The sequence below is a fragment of the Dermacentor silvarum genome, chromosome 1 (assembly GCF_013339745.2).
Source record: "Dermacentor silvarum isolate Dsil-2018 chromosome 1, BIME_Dsil_1.4, whole genome shotgun sequence".
Classification (NCBI taxonomy): Eukaryota; Metazoa; Arthropoda; class Arachnida; order Ixodida; family Ixodidae; genus Dermacentor; species Dermacentor silvarum.
The window spans coordinates 234,129,129-234,149,766 of NC_051154.1; the positions used below are offsets into that span (position 1 = coordinate 234,129,129).

Consider the following 20,638-nt stretch of genomic DNA (forward strand, 5'->3'; position numbering starts at 1 on the left):
ATTTGTGTTTTCGTTTTTCCTGGCTTACCAAGCGCCTCATCGCGCTAAGAGCGGTGTTTTTGGTATTGTAGAAGGGTAGTTTACCGATAAAGAAGAAATCATTTTGCTCTTTAGTGTCCCTTTAAAGTGGTAAATGGTAAACGTTCTTCAAAAATACTTCAATAATGGAAATCATTCATTGTAAGCTGCCTTTGTGTGTATGTTTCATTCTGATCAAACTTGGTGCGTATGTTTGTTGCTTCTATTCTCTTCATTGCTGCCTTGTGCTATTTTTAAGCACCAACGTCTCGGAGCAATAAATAAATAAATAAATAAATAAATAAATAAATAAATAAATAAATAAATAAATAAATAAATAAATAAATAAATAAATAAATAAATAAATAAATAAATAAATAAATAAATAAAAGATGGAGACTCGAACATGCCCAAGATTTTTGGTACATCTATATAAGTGTCTTCGAGGAGTTGCTTCGTTCCAACAACCGCCATCTGAACATGTTGGCCGAGAACCCTAACATGGCATTGGACCACTTCACCAATTACATAATGTCTGCGCAGTCTCTGTCCAACAGGTTCCTGTATTTTTAAAGTGCAAAATTTTGCCATTGACGCCGCAAAAGAAAGGTATGCGACCACAAATCATGAACAAATAGAAAATAGTTTTCGTTCCAACATGTAGTTCCTATCAAAATTTAGGACGTGCAAGGCTGCTTTGAAATTGGTGCATCAAAATTCTCTATCTTTTTTATAAACCTGCTATGATGGATTGGAATCAACTCACAAAATTTATTCTCAGCCGCAAAGAGCCTTAGTACCAAGGAATGGAAGTTCAGAGGGAATTACATGATATTGTGACGGGGCGTCAAATAGATAAAAAAAGGACAGTATTTATGTACAGGGATTGTTGACAGAGATGGCCAAGATGGCTGAACACGCGCAGCGTTTCCCGGAGATCGTCGTCTTCTTCCTTAATGCAAGGAGGCGGCCCGTAAAATATATATATATATATATATATATATATATTGTGTCATTCCCTCTGAACTTACATTTCTTGGCACTACGGCTCTTTGCGGCTGAGAATATATATAAACCTGATGTTTTCTTTTAGCGTTGACAGAATTTTTAAATATCGCCTGTAGCAGTTATACCTCTTTGAGTTGGAATACTCGAAGAGGTTTACATTACTTACACAGGAAACCAATACGTATAATTGACTAAGAAAACGTAACTAATTATTGTCCAACTAATTACGCTAGCGCACATATTGCAATGCACGAAATTAATCCAGTGATTTACCAAGGCACATCCACTTGGAACAAATTTGGAAACAAGCACCAATTTTGGGGTAAGCGCAGTCAAACGTGCCGTAACAATGGACTGTCGTTCCACTTAGGTTTTTATCAAAACGCATTTTTATGCATTGAAGCTCGAGAGATAGTGGAACACCAATAATTTCGTCGACTCTTTGGGAAGGAATATCTCAAAACGGTGACTTTAAGAGTCACCGGCTCTAATTCGTAAATTGTAATATGTGGCGTAAAGTAATTAGTTTAGAAGATAACTTGCAAACTTCACTAATTACTCAAACATTCCCTTTCATTTATTGTGCAAATAATGTCTGCCTCTGAGAGTAATCTAGCTCAAGACGTAGAATGTTGCTATACATGTCACGGATGATTTTTAGAGATTCGGTTGGTTATAAAACAAAACACCCCACACACACACACACACACACATATATATATATATATATATATATATATATATATATATATAGGGATAACATAAGAAAGCAGTGGGAACCGGGAACAGACGCCACGCTTCTCCTTTAAAGGCGTATATCCAATTAAGCATGAAACAAGTTCCTACGGTGTTCAGTTTCCAAGCCGACGAGTCGAGCACTCCCTTGCAAGGGTGCCGCCATACAAAATCGTGTGGCGGATCCGCGATAGTCGGCAGATGAAAGCGGGACGAGGGAGGTGCATCAGTCGTAAGAAGCCTAGGTTTCTTTACGTGAACGTTCCTTCCTTCATTATAGGTATACTGCGTGCGCGGTAGCATCCGTATCCATTTCATGCCGCGCTGAAGGAGCCTTACAAAGAACGGCTTTCCCAAAGGATAATCTCAAAGGACTTGCTGAAAGGCAAAGGCGACACCGCTAAGGAACATACCTCCACAGAAAAAAAAAGAGGAACAAATGAAGCTTTTCCCAAGCTTTTCCTTCCCCGTACCTACACAACAATAGAAAAAAAAAAGAGAGAGAGAACACCATGTATATACGCTCTGCAACTGGAGCTTTGGCATCGTACCCGGCGCTCCCAGAGATAAGGTATATTAATTGAATGAAGTAGATTCTTCCCGGAAGGCAAACACGGGCTTTTAAGCGAAAGCTTTTTAGTAGACACTTTCTGTAGCTACAGTAACATTGTCATGGCGACGATAATATAAATACAAGAAAGAAGAATAGAAAGAACGTCCTTAGTTGTGCCATCAAGCCTGGTACCCTCTGCTGCCCCTATTGAATGTGTGCCATCACAACATATCCTTTTATTGTTTCCATTGGTAGATGGGCAAAGTGCGATCGCTAAGAGGAGGAATGACACGCGAGGTAACCATTGCGGCGCGCGGTGCGGAGCATGGCATGCTACAGACTCAAGCCAGCATCGGAAGGTTAAGCAAAGCCGGAAGCACGAAAGGAGACACTCGGAATAAGAAAGAAGTATAAGTGGTGGCTCTCTGGCAATGCAGAAAACACGATATGGTTGCATCGGCCTACAGCTGTTGCTGAGAGATTGGAGCGAAGAAAAATGCTAGAGAGTATGACTTGACAAGTCCTCGTATACCTTGGTCTCGGTTGCTGTGATACGCAGCGCTTTATGGGCTCGGGATGGCACGAAATCACGCGCACGACCCACGGGCTCTCATTTTGTCTCTCGTTTTCGATACCAGAGTATCTAGTCAAATCCCACGGCCGGGATGCATAGAAAACAGCCGGACAATGATGGGCAGCTTTTTCGTCCGTCGCTACGACTTTGTGCACTGCAACATGGTATATCCGCACGAAACATTAGCAGTCTTGTTGCGCGTATGGCTGTAACCGCTTGCCACGCAGAACTAACCAGGAAGAACAAATGTCCAAATGAGCTCACTACGCACCCACACCGAGTTCTTCAATACAAGTGATGTCAAGGGCAGGGTTTCGCGCGGATGTCTGAAACAAGTCGTTTGGAAATCAAATGCAAATGCTGCTTTTAAACTGGTTTCTCGGTTGAATGCTACCGCTTTTGCAATCTTAACCTAGGCAATTCGTTTTGAATCATATCGCACGTTTTGGCGGTTTATTTATTTCTTTACAGATGCTGCCGACCACTCTGTGGGCTGAACACGTAGAGCCCACAAGGTACACAGTACCAAAATGAATAATAATAATAATAATAATAATAATAATAATAATAATAATAATAATAATAATAATAATAATAATAATAATAATAATAATAATAATAATAATAATAATAATAATAATAATAATAGGAAGAAGAAGAAGTAAAATATGAAGAAGGAGAAGAAAGTATGACCGGCTTTTATTTCGCAGCAGTTATTACAGCGGGCTAGGAGACATTCGAGTGCAAATTAAGGAATATAAGTGACCACACTTCGGCTTAAGTTGCATTTTGCATTGAGGGCCAAGTAGTGACAATAGGTCATAGAGTATGTTGCGATCTTATTTGCTGACAGTCGATGCTGACAAAATTTCACGAAAACGTTTTAACAATTGCACACTCACACCAGCCCTGCCACACAGCCCTGCTAGGACCACGCGGCGCAGCAGCGCTCACTGGAGGAGCGCCCAGAACACCTATCGAGGGGGATCTCGAAGGTGAAAGGAAGAAAGACGCTTATTGTCCGGCCGCTGCCGTAAGAGTTTCACATTCTACGTTATCCGCTAGGTGTGCTCGCAGCCCCCACGGCTCTCGCCATGTTTGGGGTCCACGGTCTGAGCGGATCAGTGACAAGGATGGCCAAAGGTATATAGTTAATTGCAGCTCTGCCCTTTTCAGTGTAGCCATTTTATTCAGCTGTGCCTGAGTGCCCATGCCCGTGATCTGCGTGGCGCAGAAGGGCGCCGCTATCACTAAAAGGTTCAGTTATGTGGAGGTATCGACCTCTACAGCTAAGGATACGACGATGTGGCGCGTGACGTGAACCCGCCCTTGGTTGCTTAGTGGTTATGGTGTTGGGCTGCTAAGCACGAGGTCGCGGACCAAATCCCGGCGACAGCGGCCGCATTTCGATGGGGGCGAAATGCAGAAAACACCTGTGTAATTAGATTTAGGTGCACGTTAAAGAATCCCAGGTGGTCCAAATTACGGCGTGCCTCATAATCAAATTGTGGTTTTGGCAAGTATAAGATACCAGAATGTTTTTTTTTTAGCAGGAAAGCGTGCTCAAAACGCTCATGCCAGCAGTGGTATAGGCCGCACCATGTCCTGGCTCCACTGCCGAGCCGACTTAGCAGAGAGTGACGGTGCGTCGGATCCACTTGGCTTTGTCGTTTTTAGATGCCAAACGCACAGCGCGTTGTTCACGTCTCTGCACACCTTCTAACACTGTGCAGTTCACCATTGCGAAGTGCCGTGACGCTACTTTCCAGATCACTTACAGCACAACACAATGCGATCAAAACGGTTTCCGCAACGATGCTCGCGGTACCTGCGAGTGCTGCCCCTGCGCAACCCTCCCATATAACTCAGCTTTATTCGATTACGCTACAACAGCGCACTGAAAAAATACTTAGCAGACGACAAGGTACAGCATAAGAGAGTCGAGTAGAAGTGGCGTGCACTGTCCCGTCCACTGATCTGTTTTTAAGTACTTCACAGGCGCCCATTGTACGCGAGAGTAGAATGAACCAACCATCTCGAAAGCACATTGCACGTCAAAGATGTTTCAAAATCAGCCAGCAAAATATGGTAACTATCCGGTGCGGATATATATGTGGTCAGAATGCAATATATCCGGTCCGGAATAATTTTACGCGTAGCCTGGGCCCGTAGTCACAAAAATTATATTACGTACGTGCAATATGCACGACTGATCATTTTTGCGGAGGTCGTCACATTGTAACTGATACTAATCGATGTGGTGCTAATTGATTACAGGTCGACTAAAACGTTTACAGCAGCTTCCCTTGGACCTAAGATGTGCATCATAATTAAGACAAGCAGCGTCAGAGCAGGACAGAAACAACGTGCGTTACAGTCCAAGAAATGTGCAAGTTGTCATCTTCGTAGGAGCGCGCATTAAATCGCATGCAAGGAAACGACAAGAATAAAACACTTACTGGACCGCTGGTTCTTGATAAAGTAGAGGTGAAGCCGCTCCTTCAGCGTGTTCTCGTTCACATAGAATTCTACCCGAACCCTGCGAAAGGAGAAACAAAAATGCAGATTCCGTCTTAGTGCATCGTTTCCTGGGGAAGTAGGATAAACAGCTCCGCTTTGGATTGCGAAACAAACACAAATATGAAATCACATACGCACACGCATACACGCACGCGCGCAAGCGTTGTCACCATTACCGCTTGTCGGAAGTGTGGGATTGGTTTGCCGCGGAGCAACGCAGGCGACTCTTGAACGTAGCTCTAGGGTTTAAGAGACAATGCTCATGCCACGGACATTGTAAGGTGTCTTAAACCAAGCAACTGTTCTCAATTTACGCCTTTATTCAAATTACGCGTTTCTTACGGCAACGTTCCACTCAAGCGTGTACTCTAGACAGATGTGATGGAGGCTGCACACTGAGGGACATTTGAGCCGTTGCCGCTGATTTTTTCTGCTTGGGAAACGGCTGAGGCTTGTTCCTTCACCATCACTTTCATTTTGTGTTAAATGACATGGTTTTAAAGAATAGGCGGGTGCTTTTGGTGGTGCCTGCTACTTCTCGTCGTAAGGCACAAAAAAAAGTACAAAAAGCATTAATGAACTCTTAAAGTAGTCTAAGAGCACGAACATTTGGCGAAGTTGCACAACCGAAGAAAGGAAAGTACAGATGAAAATAAAAGAACACACAGTGACATGCACAGCTGTATAAATAAGCAAAAGTACACAAGAGAGTCCGAGAACACACACAAAAGTTGACATCCAAACAAGAGAGAAGTTTACAGGAAGACGGAGGCTTCAAGTGATTAGCATTGGTGGAAGAACCAGTTGGCTTACTTCAGCGACATTCCTTGTTCGACCCCTGTTAATTACCGAAGTTGACACTTTTGCGAACAAGATGACTAGGCTAACAACGTAGCTAATCATAATTACAGAACCCAACGCATAACTACAAGTAACAAACTGAAACGTGCACAAGATATACATGACCTGCTTTACTCGACCTTAGTTATCATGGAGGAATACCCTAGTTGCTCAGTTCTTTAAGACAGACACAAGAGCACCAAGCTGTAATACGTGTCTTTACGGACAATGGCGTTGTATATGATTATGGACACCTAAATAAAGCGGATCTTTATTTTTCTAGCACAGCGCGGTCCGCGTCTGTTCAGTATATCACTTATATCAATATATCACGTCTAAATAACCACTGCATGCTGAGTTGTAAAGTAGTGCCAGTGCTCTCATCCCCTGTGTGCGTAACCAAACAATAAATGACGACATAAAACATGTACACATGTCGCCTCGTAGGTATATCTAATGGGCATAGACCTCTCAATAGAATCGCGCATGATATTCGGTGGTTCCTTTTATTTTTTTTTTAATATTCGGCCTACCCCATTCTCGGGCCACTGCGTGTGTGCCCATTTCTGGTGAATCTACCAGAATGTGTGTGTGCGCCACTGCGACTCAGGAGGTGTGGGAGCCTTAATTGTACGCATACATACCTGCACTGTGACATAAGGGGTGCATATTGTATGTGTCGTCCTTCCCTCTGGAGACACCGCTTCGCACCATTCTTCCCCCGACAAGGATCAGACATCGCCGACGTCTCACAGTGTGCGTCCACCTGAACTGGCGGTTGCATTTAGGCATAGCTTAGGCACAGGGTAGTGCATAAAGTTATATACATTGCGGAACGTTAACGTTATGACCTGTGCGGTATACATCAACATTACATGAAATTACACGTTACATCAAATGAATATAAATACAATTGGACTCATCACATCCATTTGTATATAGCATTTAACTATAAGCGCTTCACGACAATTTCGCAAAGCATAGATTCTAATAACATACGCGTTGTATCAGCATATTTTCTACCTTTTTCTGTTTTATAAGGTCATGTTTTAATTGAATCTTTCATTTGCTTGTTTAGTTTGTTTACTCGTGCGTATCTTCCAATGTGTATAGTGATGGTGGTGGTGGTGTTTCAGCAGGCGGGGTTGACCAGGCGTGCTTGTCCAGAAACTGTTCCGCCTGAGCACCTTTTGGGCTATTATTACGGGTGTTTCGCCGAGACCCTGAGGACCGCAATCAACAGGCGTAGAGCTCTCTTTCTGATTACTCCGGGCCTTTCAGGGATTATTGCGTCTTGAAAGCTCGAGCGTGGAAGACCCCCTTCTTTGTATAGGTCGCGAAGTTACCGCCTTTTTTGCCTCTTCGTACTACGGTCACAACCAGATAAAGCGTCTCAACGCTAACGTAATATTTCTGATTTATACTTAGTTCGTGTACTCCATTGTTTCCTTCAAATGCTTGTTTTCTTTGCCCGAAAACGCATACGCACATTGTACTAAGTGTCTTATCGCACCCGCTACATTCCTCGTTGAAAGCTTTTCACTCGCCACTAGTGGCTGTGCTTTGCGCTACTAAGTTGGAAGTCGCGAGATGGATCCCGTCCGTGCCAGGTGGCCACGTTGCGATGGGGCGGAATGGAAAGAAAAAGGGAAAAAAAGTAAAAAGAAAAAAGAAAACGCTGGTGTACCGTGCATTGGGTGCACGTTAAAGAACCCCAGGGGATCAAAATTAATCCGGAGCCCCCATCTATACGGCGTGCGCTTCATAATGACATCGTGGTTGTGGCACGTAAAACACCAGAGTTTATTTATTTAAATGCTTTTTATCGCGTGTACGTGTGTGATCTTACTTGCTCATTTCCCCATGTACATTCATTTGACAATCAATTGTTGTTGAGAAGCCGGCGATGAAAGTTTCAAATAAATAAATAAATAAATAAATAAATAAATAAATAAATAAATAAATAAATAAATAAATAAATAACACAGCGAAGCTTCCGTTGTTAACACCCTTTCACGGTGGTTTGGCCTGGTCGTTGTTGCTAAGTGTACACAGAGATAACAACAATGCTTGCATGTATACTCCGTTTGAGCTTGTGTCTTCGTAGCTGCATTCAGTGCTGAAGAGGTGCAACGTCAGAGCAACATAACCGACCCCAGATTTCCAGCAGTTCATCTCTTGCTGTCCTTAATTTTTTCTGCCACGCCGGAAAAATGTACCAGGGTGAAGCTTTTTCACTTAAGTTTCTGCTCAAGGCTTTCCTGCGCTTCAGCAGGTTCACAACGTCACATTCGGAATAAGCGCCTATTACGTTACTGCACTCGATTTCAATTGCATAGATTGCGTGTGCCTGAAATGCATTACGACATCTTGAACAAGGACCCCTGAACGTTAAAAAGGTATCCAGAACCCTCAGTTCACCGCGACTATCAACCGAAGAGGCAATCAGTGGGCGTCTGTGCCTTTTGAGGTCGAATGGCTTTTGCTAGCGCGTTTAACTGCGTGGCGATATTCGTACGCATATATGCACGTGCTCACCATGCGTCTTCCTTTGTCGGTGTCTTTGTCTCACCTTTCTACTCTCCATTTTCTCCCCCACTATCGTAGGGCAGCCAGCTGGACGCTTTCTTGTTAATTTTCATGTTTATTCTTTTAGTCTCTTGTCTCAAACATCGATGTTCATTAAGTACATACGATGTTCATTGCACACCTATCCTACCGCTCCTAATTTCCGTACCCAGTGCACAGTAGTTCACCGTGTGTAGGTTCGGTTAAATACAAAGAGAGAGAGAGAGAAAAAAAAAGAAAGAAAGAGAGAGCGATAAAAAAAGGCAAGAAGGCCAGTCAGAGGAGAGAATCTCGTTTGTCTCTACGTTCGAGCCAGCCATATTAGAAATAAACTCACTCCCATTTCTGTCTACCTAATTTTGTTACAGGAGTGACTGTTTCATTTATCTATATATATAGAGCTTGACTTCTGAAACCAACACAGAAACTATTAGAGACGCCGTAGTTATATTCACCGGAAGCTCGTTAACATGTAGATCCAAAGCTCGCTACATGAGCGTTTTAATTTGTATCTCATAACTGGCCAACCCCGAAGAACTCACTACATGGTTTTTCGCGGCTGGGCACTCACCGACCGTAAAAGTGAACCAATACGAAGTTGTGACGGGATGTAAGCAAGGAGTAAGCAACAGAATACGTCCGTAGCACATAAGTGCAGCGCGCCTTGGCCGAGAAAGGATTAAGCGTTCTGTTTAACCACAGAAAAGTCTAAACACCATTCGACATCGAACAAAATTATTACAACTTGTTCGTATTTATTTCTGGTCATAGAAAGAGTACATATGTACAAATAAATAAATAAATAAATAAATAAATAAATAAATAAATAAATAAATAAATAAATAAATAAATAAAATCAAGGTTGAGCAATAATTATTTGGTATGGTAAATAATTATTAAATTATTAATTGGTTTGCTGAGCTGACCAAAACTAAACACTCCCTCCAGCGTACCAAGAAAAAGAAAGCGTAGTATCATCACCCAGCGTCGTCTCAAATGTAAACTGTGAACAGAATGAAAACAAACAAACAAACAAACAAACAACAAACAAGCAAGCAAACTTCGCAAGTAGATAAATCTTTGCATGAGTTTTTCCGTTTAGTCAGTGCATGTGGTAAGACTGAGCTCGTGCGAAATCGTTCGCGAGAACTCATTCGAAAACTGTCAGCAAGATCCACCAGGGCGGAAATATCGGGGGCGTTCGCGCAGCAGGCCAGATGCGAATGACAGGCGTAAGCATCGCGAAAAAAAAAAAAAACTTGAATATAGGCTCATATAATGTTCATACGAATAAGATTTTTTTTTATTTAGTCTGGTCGCCATTCTTGAGAAGCAACCATGCCGAAGCACATTAAGAAGGGCCACACAATTCAGGGGGGTTGAAACACATGCGGGCTGTCAACGTCAACTTCTGAAGAAGCGGTTAAGGAGCACCTCACTGCGGAAAAAAAAAGAAAAAAAAAAGAAAAAAAGAAAGAAAAAGTGACTTTATTCAGCAGCTATCCAATGATAAAAAACAGACTGTATGTTTCACTACTCGCTGGGCAGGTCCAGGTGATCGCAACTACTTAGCCGTGCGCCACTGAGGCGTTTCTGGGTGTCACACGAGTACCACTAAGGAACGAGAAATTTCTGCTCTCAGTAGAGAACACCACGTCCCTAACTCCGCCCGTTCACCCTTCCCTAACACTGCGCTAGTTCCTTGTTTTGTTTTATATAAACACTTTCTTCTTGTGCCGCTATATTACTGACAAAAAAAAATGACGATATTCGAGGGCGCACAACGAACGGTAAGGAATTTTCCAAACTATATTTCGATCCAGAGAAGCTGAACACACACGATTTTTTTTTTCGTCTCATGTTTCGTCTCTTCGTTAGAAGTAAGGGGTCAGGGTAAGAAGAGTTTTGCGACGGAACGCTTGCTGCTTGAACAAAATCCTCTGTAAAAGCAAGACAAAGCAGAATAATAATGAAAGCTACGACGTCATCAAGTCAACGTATTCGATTCGCGACGTTTAAAATAAGTCCCTACTTTGTTCTTCGCATCATAACTTTTGAAGAAGAATGTTGCAGCAAACTATAGGTTTTCCGTAATGTGAGGTCAACAAGTTTAATATGCTTGATATATATATATATATATATATGAGATGGGAGAGAAGGACAGATTAAACGGAAGAGAAACCTCCGGTTGGCTACCGTATACTCTCGGAATGGGTAAGGGGAGAAATAATGATGGAAAGAAAAGCGGATAAAGCAAGCGCATGCACGAAAACAAGCGCGGCAGTGTCAGAGAAAGAGAGAGGGAGAGAAAATAAACAAAGAAAGCAGGGAAGTTAACCCTAAAAGCGTCTGGTTGGCTACCCTATACGCTGGGTGGGAGGGACCAGAAAGATGATAAAAAGAGAGGAAAGAAAGACGAGGTATATGCGTGCACGTGGGCGGAAGCACCACGGAATCAACGGCCGGTCGCGCAGGGCCAGTTCGCAGAAACCACAAAAGCATCTTCACTGCTTTCCGGGCCAACGATCAGTGGCAGCTGTGTTCCAGAAGCGTCTGTACGGGCAGTGGGCGATCGGCCAGTCATCCCAATTCATTTGTATATAGTGGTTTTATTCGCAAATCTATTCGAGGACAGTGGCACAATGTCCTCTTCGCAGGTATACAGACCTCGCACGCCGCATTATCAGTCATTCCAATTAGTGCAGAATATAAACTTTCGTGAAGGCAACTCCCAACCACAACCTACACAGAAGAGGGGCCTCGCGTCGGAACAGCGAATGGTTTAGTTTGGAGTTAGGAGGGTGGTGCAGTCTGGGGCGCCCTATACATTTGCGGTATGCCACTCTGCTAACTAGAATGTGAGTGCCAGACGGCGAAGCTGCCTCGTTGCGTCTCTCACATAAAGTATAATCGGTGCGCAGTGGTATCCTTCACGTGACTTATTTAAACGTCGACTCTGACGCTCCCGCTGCTCGAACAGCGGGAGTATGAGAGCCGTTTAATTAAGTCACGTGAACGTTGGAAGCTCGCATTCCTGCTGAAGCATGACGACGTCCGGCCCCTGGGTGAGACAGCTGCAGCCACTAGGGCGTCTAAATCTTTTGTTTTTGTCTCTGTTTTGTTTCTTTGTTTGAGAGAAATAACTTTGCGAAAGGGACGCAGCTACCCGAGACTAAGAACACACAAACCGACAGCTTTCAGAGCTGCGGGTGATTAGCATTCCCGCGAAGGGGCTCACTCCACTTTCAGACTTGGCGTTGGGCGTGGTTAGATTCTTTGTATAGTTCTGCCTACAACAAGTCTGCACTGCAGGCGTGTCTTCTACGGCGACTCTATATTTCTCTTTATTTACGCGCCTGTTTGTTTGTAATGCGATAACGTTTATTTCATAAATCGAGAACATCCAAACATAAGGTGCGCGACGGTGCCGAAACGGCAATCTTTTATTCTTTGTTGATACTTGCCGAATGTCAATGTACAACGTGGGCGACCACGTGTTTGTCTGGCTTTTCTCAAGTTCTCACAGCTTTTCCCATGACGTACTATCAGGAAATAACAAACCAAAGGTTGTAGACACGCTTCGTAAAGGGGCACTGCTAAAGAGTGCTTCGTAAAAGATGGTGGCAACAAGCCAGTGCTGTCAGTTCGTAATCACTGTCAGTTCGTAGTCAGTTTGAAATAGTCTCTCAGTTCGTAATCCCACGCTCCTCTTTGCGTCCTCGTCCCGGCTGTCTTTCTTGTAGGGAGTTACCATAGCAGACGGTGAGTATATGCTACAGGCAGAGCGTTTGTCATTTATGAGCCGTTTTGAAGGCGTGGCAGACTGTGAACGCTGTAAGGTGTCTCAGTGTGTACGCGGGACTTTCTTTCTTTTTTTCTTTCTTTCTTTCTTTCTTTTTTCACGTCTGTTTTTCTTTTCATCTATCATACCCTTTCCCTTAGTGCAGGCTAACCAAATGGGCATCTTTTGCTGGTTAACTTCACTATTTCTTTCCTATTTCTCTCTTTTCTTGATGAACCGGTTTGTAGCTCTTACATTGGTACTTGTAGTTGAAGTCTGCCTGATTGAAGCTTAAATGCTGGCGAATACCGGTGCTATATTTCGAAGTCGTTGGCAGTCAACCAGTCAAAGGCGTCATTGAGTCTCTCTCTTCATTTTATCACCACTTTTCATCCTATTATTTCTTTAGGTTGCCGCAGTGCGAAATGCGTAACTCACCCTATTCCCATTGCGTTACCAAAACAATTTCAATCTGCGGAATTTCTCGGAAAGATAGCCCTGTTCCAGTTCCGAGAACCAACGAGACCAGTTAGAATCATATAGTCTGAAAGAGACACTAATGGTAATCTATTGGGAAATATTGCGCGATCATTTCATGGCCGCCCCAAGACGTCAGAGACTATTGCCATGCGGTGACGGAACCTGAGTCCGCACTGCTAGAAACATGTGCTGGCGTTTCGAAAACATGCACAACATACGTATTGACGTAAAAAAAATGGCGTTTTTTTCTATAGCTGCAGTAAATAATAGTAGCAATAAAAATAAAATATCGGTAGACCAAACAGAGCCGCTACCAATACGAGCTGAAGTGAAATCCATCACCGTTAACTAGACTGGCAACTGGAAAAGGAAAGTGTGAGAAAGGATAAGAGAAAAAAAGAAAGGAATGAAAGTGCAAAAAGAGAAAAAGGAAGAAAAGCACAATTTGTTGCTGCGTCTCAGTCTTTGCGTGCTGCCAATAAAACCCTTTTCCGTGCTGTGATTGAAGTTTCCGGTTCTGCCTCTCTCCTTTCTTGAAGCTTTGTTTTTCTGGTTCCTTCGAAATTCTTTCCTAATTTCTATCCGCGCAAGAGACAATTCTTGCGGGACCTTTCTCTTCAGACGGGGTTTGCGCGCAGGTCGACGGTAAATCTCTCTCTCTCTCTCTTTTTTTTTTTTGCATGAACGTCGGCAGGGAGCGGTGCTCTAAGCCCTCGTAAAAAGCGGTGGAGCAGTGGGCACTGTTCCCCTCGAAATGTCTTTCAATCCCGAGTTCTTGGTCTGGCTGCCTAGAACTACTTTCTTTTTTTATCCCTTTCGACATACAGGGTGATCATTTTTAAGTTTTATGGAATTTTCGAAAATAACCTGTTGCCGATAACATAATTCTAATCCTTGAGCTGGATTATTCAGAGAGTCGGACGTTACTTGCACGAGAAACGCGAAACAAATATTCAACTTATTACCACAAATCCACTAATTTAATTACTTTACGGCACATATTGCAATTTGCCAATTGTAGCCGGTGAGTTTGCAAGGTGTATCCACTTGGGATGAATTTGCTGCTGGCTATTATTAATTATGGGGCGCCCGGTAAGGCATATTACGTTTCAGAAATTGTAAGTCACGCATGGTTTTAGCGTACATAATTCTCGACCTTACGCGCTATACGCAATGGCATCCTCAGTTTAGGCTTGACAGACGCGTTTACGTGTTGTTCACAACCTGACCGGACAAATTTTGAAGCCCCACGCTTGATTCTTACGTCTTCATTGCTCAAAAGTCAATTCCTATTATCGTTTAAACAGAGGCTTGTAAATAGTACCAGTTGCTGCGGTATAATGTCCCAAGGTTGCAAAGAGGCCTATGAGGGAGGCAGTAGTCGAAGGCTGAATATTTCCACCAACTGGTATTGTTTGATGGGCATTTATACGCTTAAATACGCGGACGTTCTTGCACTCGGCTCCCGTTCGAATGCCAACGCTGCGGTCGAGGATCTACCGTGACCTAACGCTTAGTAGCGCAACGTAGTAGCCACTGAACTGGTGCGGCAGGTAAACTGTAATTTACGGCCTTAAATATGAATAAGGGTGTAAATCTATCTATAACTCACACGCTACACCCAAAGAGGATGTAAAGGTGTGAGTTATGGACACATTGACACCCTTATTCACTTTTAGGGGTGTAAATTATTTTAGAGTGATAGCACTATCTTAACACTTATGTGTAACGCAATCGTTTCTGTCTTAGAAACCTAAAAATGTTTATATTCATTTTTATGAAAAGTAAGCATTGTAAGTGTCAACACTGTGGTAAAAGAAAGAACTACGGATCGGTTGTTATGCAACAAGTCATACATAGTTCCATTTCGGAGTTCTGTCTTCCAGTTAAAAAAAAAAAAAAGGGGGGGGGGGGGCGCTTTACATCTAGGGATAATAGGCCAACACAAGCCCCAGGTGTTTTACACTTCTTTTGCCTAACCAGTATTTCAGGGTGGTAATCACACATCACTACAGGTAAGAGACAACACGCCATGCGAAATAAATAATCCTCCATAATGCGCTTTTAGTAGGGATTTCTTTTTCTCTTGTTACTTCCGGCTCAGGCGGCGAGTGGCATACACTCACAAGACCACGCAAGAACACGCGGAAGTTCGTTTACTCCTTGCACTTTTCTTTAACAGCGACAAGACCAATAGCCAATTTATAAGTTTGTCCTGCTGCAGATGAGCGACCTTCTTTTTTTGCACTTTCAGGCAAACATCCGGCGATCTTCGTTGGCGCATGGGCGCAAGTTATGCCAACTACACGACGCCCACGCAAGCAACCCTCTTCCGCCAGTACTCGCACACTCTAACCAATTATATAACTACATAAACAACCCTTCTTTCTTTCGCGCACTGCGGTTTCCCTACTATTTGTTGGTTCTTGCCTCTAGTTTCCATGAATACGTGTACACGTGCACCCTTCTCTTTCTCTTCTTCCGAGTAACCTACTTGCTCTCGCGTCTTTCTATATCCATACTTTCCAGCCTCCAGCACTTCAAGGCAAGAACAGAGAGCCATTTTGTCTCATTCTTCCTGCTTCCGGTTCTTTGCCGACAGGTATGCCGGCCGGAGAAGTTTCGGGTTCTTCTTTCCATCGGACCCATACAGTGTTTGTTTGTTTGTCTGTCTGTATTGTTTTGCTTTCATTCGCTTCGACGAGCGAGTTCTCTTGGGGCCCCCCAGTCTTAGCTCGAACGACGTCCTGCGTCCGCACGAGGCTTTTGTCGCACGTCTCGCGAGGGCCGTGCATTCTCGGCCAACAGGACAAGCCGGACGCCGTTCCTCGAGACTAACCGCGGAAAGCAGTCACTCGCCTTCTTACGGCCCAGGAAGGCCCTCCAGTATAGTGACAATATCTTTCCGCGACGTGCTACTGTGGCTTTGCTGCATGTTACTGCAGGCTGTGCGGCGGCAGCATGTATATAGCAAAGCGAATCCTGTCTGCATGCAGAAGTTCCCGTGATAAATGTCATGCTTTATTTATGCGTTTTTCGTTTCCGTGTTCGCTTTGAAGGAGCGAAGGGTCCAGGTATGGGGTGGGTGGTGAGGGGGGGGGGAACACCGAATGGCCGAACTATAAGGTATAGCAGGACGAAATGCAAAGCAACGCCATGCGTTTGGAGGAGAGATAGAATGATTCCCTGCTGCTGGACTACATACGTGTCTCATAGTTTGCGACGTAAGAGACGCAATTAGTTTAGCGCATCTTTGGTTCTTGGTATAGATGCTTACCTGCTTAAATGAAAGTCACATGCGGGCTGTTATCTGCTTCGATAATTTCTCTAGTAAGGCTTACTAGAGGAATTCATGAGGCTGCCGCAATTACACGTGCGGGAAATAAGTGCGTTAGCTGTCCATCGATAGCCTTCTCTAAAAAAGAGCTGACCTTCCTAGATTCAAATGCCAGGGAGCGATAGCGTTATGAGCAGGTTCTGTGCGCATGTGGAATCTTCTTGTTTTTTATCAAGTGTGCAGTATAAAACTAGCTGTGCACCGGCAAAATAAACATTCTTGTTGAAAGTCAGCGCTGTGTCTGTGTGCTTTGTGTGCCTCTCCTGTCTTCGTCTTCGTCGGTTCCGCGCTGTAGACTTCTACGATGTTCAACCAACAAGCCCAACTGGTTGCTCTGCTCGACGTCATCCTTAGAATTCGTTCCAAGTGGGCAGGACTTTTGCAGTCACCGGCATCAATTCCTACATAGCAATATGTGTCGTAAAATTATTAGTTTAAAAGATAACTATAGCGATACTGTTTACTAGTCAAATATACATTTTGATTTCTGTGCGAATAACGTACGCTTGGAGAGTAATCCAGCTGAAGAAATAAAATTGTGCCACATGCCACAGGTGAGCTTTAACTAAACGAGGGGGAAAAAAAAGACCCCGTATATATTATGCAATGCGTACGCGCACTAGGATGCGAGAATTGGCGACTTTTGTATTAAAAAAAAAGTTTGAGTAACTCTTTTTTCATTCAATACCTTCGTGTACACGCTCATAGTTAGGGATTACGAATTATAGCGGAAAATTCTCCGCAGAGTGTTCATTAAAGCGTAGCCACTACTTCAGTTAAAAGCTGGCGCTGCCATCGTTGGAATCGATAAAAGCCAAAGGTTCGAGGCCTGTTTGTGGATGCGACGCTGACAGATGCGCATACTAGCGCATCGGTCATCCCAAGCGAAGAGCACAGCAAACAAAACACAAAGCACGACTCACATTGTGCCTCCGTCCTGGCGAATCCGCACGACGGCCGATACCTGCGCTTTGCTTACGCAAGCCGCCAAGTGCCCTCGCTACGTCTCTGCCTGGCGCGACATCTGTGAGGGCGATGACATCTAGGTGCATAAAGCGGATGCGCGACGCCTACCAGCTGATCAGCAATACTATGGGCAAGTGCCCGTCAGAATGAAAGCGGAAATGGCTGCCCCATTCGGATACTACCCAAGGCAAACAATAGAGACAGCCGAGGCAGCCGTCATTCGAGCGCTAACGGCAACTGATAACGGTATCGGAATCACAGATTTCCGGGAGTATTCACGCAGGTGGAATCAACAGAGGAGCAAGGAGCAAGGCAGTACAGATTATCGAAGGTGGCATCATCGTGTGAATAAGGGGGGCGGTGATGCGGGGCCTCTAGGTTATATTGAACAGTCGCACTTGAACTTGAGGAAAGTTGCTTTCGGTGGCATCTTCATTCTGCATGTCTGGATGGCCACATAATAACCCGTAACAGTCGTAGTGAAATATTAATGGCCACTTCCGCACGTAATCGAGCACGCGTACATTTAGTGCCTGCAGCGCAGAACACGATGTTGCATCTTGCATAATGTGCTCGTTGCTAGTTCTTTCCGCTGTATATCTCGATGTCAACGCTTCATCACTGACTTTAGGCTGCAGCGAGCCGTACAACCTCATTTTCCTCCCCAGAAAACAGTTTTCACTGGTTGCTTTGTCCGGTTCACTTCCGTGACAGCATAAGCTGATTAAAAACAAAACAAAACAAAAAAAAACAAAGAAAGAAAGAAAAAAAAAGTTTCATACTTGTCCCCCTCCAACCAACCCACCTATAGCTAGTTAGTATACACTTTGGAAGTACTTCTACGCGGCATTCTGTATTCTGAGAGTTCTGACAGCCATTAGCTGCTCGGTGCCGCTATCGTCAAATGGCACGGGTTTTGTGACACGCAGCCGGATTGTCGATACTTCATTGCTAGCTCTTAGCATTGTTCACAATGTTGACAAAGTTGACAATGTTGACAGCGTGACAATGGTGATGCTGGTTTTCATGAATGAACTTCGACAAAAACTATCGTTCCAAAGGCAGCTATAGCCTGCAGCAAGCGTCTCACACCCTGTAGCCACACCGCCACCTAACCACAGTTAAAGGGCCACTGAAACAGAATTTCCCTTCCGCAAAATTGGTTACAGATAAGTAGTATATATTACAACAGGAATTTTGGCAAATCTACAGGGCTGGTTATATGTATACTTCTTATTACTATTACCAGACATTGAATAGCACCCTGGACAGTGATGGGGCAGTGATGGTGTAGTGGTTTCGGCGTTGCACTGCTAAGCCCGAGGGTGCGGGATCAAATACCGGCCACTGCGGCCGCATATCGATGGGGGGTGAAATGGAAAAAGGCTCGTGTACCATGCGTTGGGTTGCAAGTTAAAGAACCCACATGGTCAAAATTAACCCGGAGACCTCCACTACGGCGTGCCTCATAATCATATCGTGGTTTTGGCGCGTAAAACACACACAATTTAATTAATAGCCCCCTTGCAGACGGCGCGGGCACCTGATGATTAACGGAACGTGGCTTCTGAGATCCTCGGCGCACTGCGGACGGCGCCCAATCTCGGAGGTATAGTGCCGCCACGCTGATCTCGTCATTCTGGTCAGTTTTTGCAAGCGGCAACGGCGGAGTTTCGGTGAGGTATCAAAAACTTCCAACTTTGCGAGCTTTTCGTGACGCGCATCCACTCGTATATTTCAAACGCAAAATTTATCCTCGAGGTTGCTCTATCTACGCTATATTAAACTAGACATTTAACGTGGTCCAAAATTTCGTTGCAGTTGGCCTATAAGCTAAACCATATTAACGCCTTACCGGAGTTCCGCTAACGGTGCAATTAAGGGTGCAAGTGTGCTTAAACTTCGCGCGCCAATAGCACCGCCGTAACACACAGCCCAATGAGGAGGGGAAAAAAATTGGCAGCCGATCCACGAAGTGAATGCTGATGATGGAGCGAAGCTCCTTGGACGATTACGGCTGCTGCTTCAGCTTTCGCTTCGGGGTCTTGCTGCTGTTGCCGGCGTGCTGCTGCTTCTCGTGCTCGTAGCTCGGGGTTAGCTTCGCGGCGTTGCCGTTGGGCTGCCGCGTCTCGTTCTCTAAGTGTATACGATCAGAGTCACGACGTTTGCGCGTATACGTTCGGGCTCCTCCATACTGCAGTGCTAAGTGTAGCGACAGCGGTGCGGCGCCGGTGCAACACCTGCGCGCGTGGTCGGTATGTGCGCTGCGTGCGCGACGGGGAGCTACGACGACGACGGCGACAACGGACATCGTGAGAGCCTAAGGAGCTTTGCTCCTAAAAACGTGCAGTAGCACATACTGCGATTTCGCGCCGACAAATTCGCCGCTATAGTCTTGAGGAACATGTGTCCAGATTCTGACCTGAGAACGAATAGGCACGCATGCGCTCCTCGCAACGCGCGTGACCATAGACAGAGTTTGGCTTGATTTAACGGGCTAAAACAAAATTTGATACAGACACCCGTCTGTCACGCCATTTTCGTGACTTGCCTACCGCACGGTGTCAGCATATTTTAGTTCTACACTTAACTGCTGTAGCGCCGCATGGCCAGCGCTGGTTCTCCATAGCCACTCTTATAACGGAGTATAACTATACGGTAGGCCGTATAACTGAAGTTCAGCTTAACCACTAGCATGCCTTTATATAACTACGGGACTCGCTGGATGGGCGCTGCTTCGGGCGGCTCTGATTCTTGGGGCAGCATGATGTCTTTATACGTATAGGCTGTCGACTGGAAAACCTTAACGTTTCCGCACTATTCCTACAAGGTTGCACTCACTTCCTGTCTGAGTAAGACATGAATGGGTGCAGGTTTCTGCGTATGACTGCTGCACGTCCGTTTACACCCAGTTCTGTCTATACCACACAAAGGTGCCAAAACTATATTCATACTCAGGCCCTAAGAAACATGAGAAAAGAAAGCTAGGTAGCTTGTGATCGCAACGAAAGTGTTACAGGAAAGCTGAAAATTACCCGCAATGAAGCCTAGTGTTGCCGCAGCAATAAAGTCGTAATTTAGCATAACATAGCTATGGGGTGTCCATCAGGCCTGCGACGCAGCAGACAGGCTCGGCCTTTCTGTACCGACGTAGGAGCGGCCCGCTACGTGCTGACGCGCGTTCCGACGGACCGTAATAAAGTTTTATCATACCATACCATCGCGTGATTTACGTATAGCTTAAGTCGTCATTTAAGT

The 20,638-nt window shown here is 44.6% G+C and overlaps 1 protein-coding gene across 1 annotated transcript in view; it reads right to left on the reverse strand.

Moving 5' to 3' along the window:
• LOC119436935 (potassium channel subfamily T member 1-like) overlaps nt 1–20,638 on the reverse strand; it is a 596,918-nt gene that overhangs the window by 130,764 nt on the left and 445,516 nt on the right. The window contains exon 2 of the mRNA XM_049660126.1: nt 5,348–5,427. Within this exon, the coding sequence (XP_049516083.1) occupies nt 5,348–5,427 (80 nt within the window). The remainder of the gene's footprint in view (nt 1–5,347; nt 5,428–20,638) is intronic.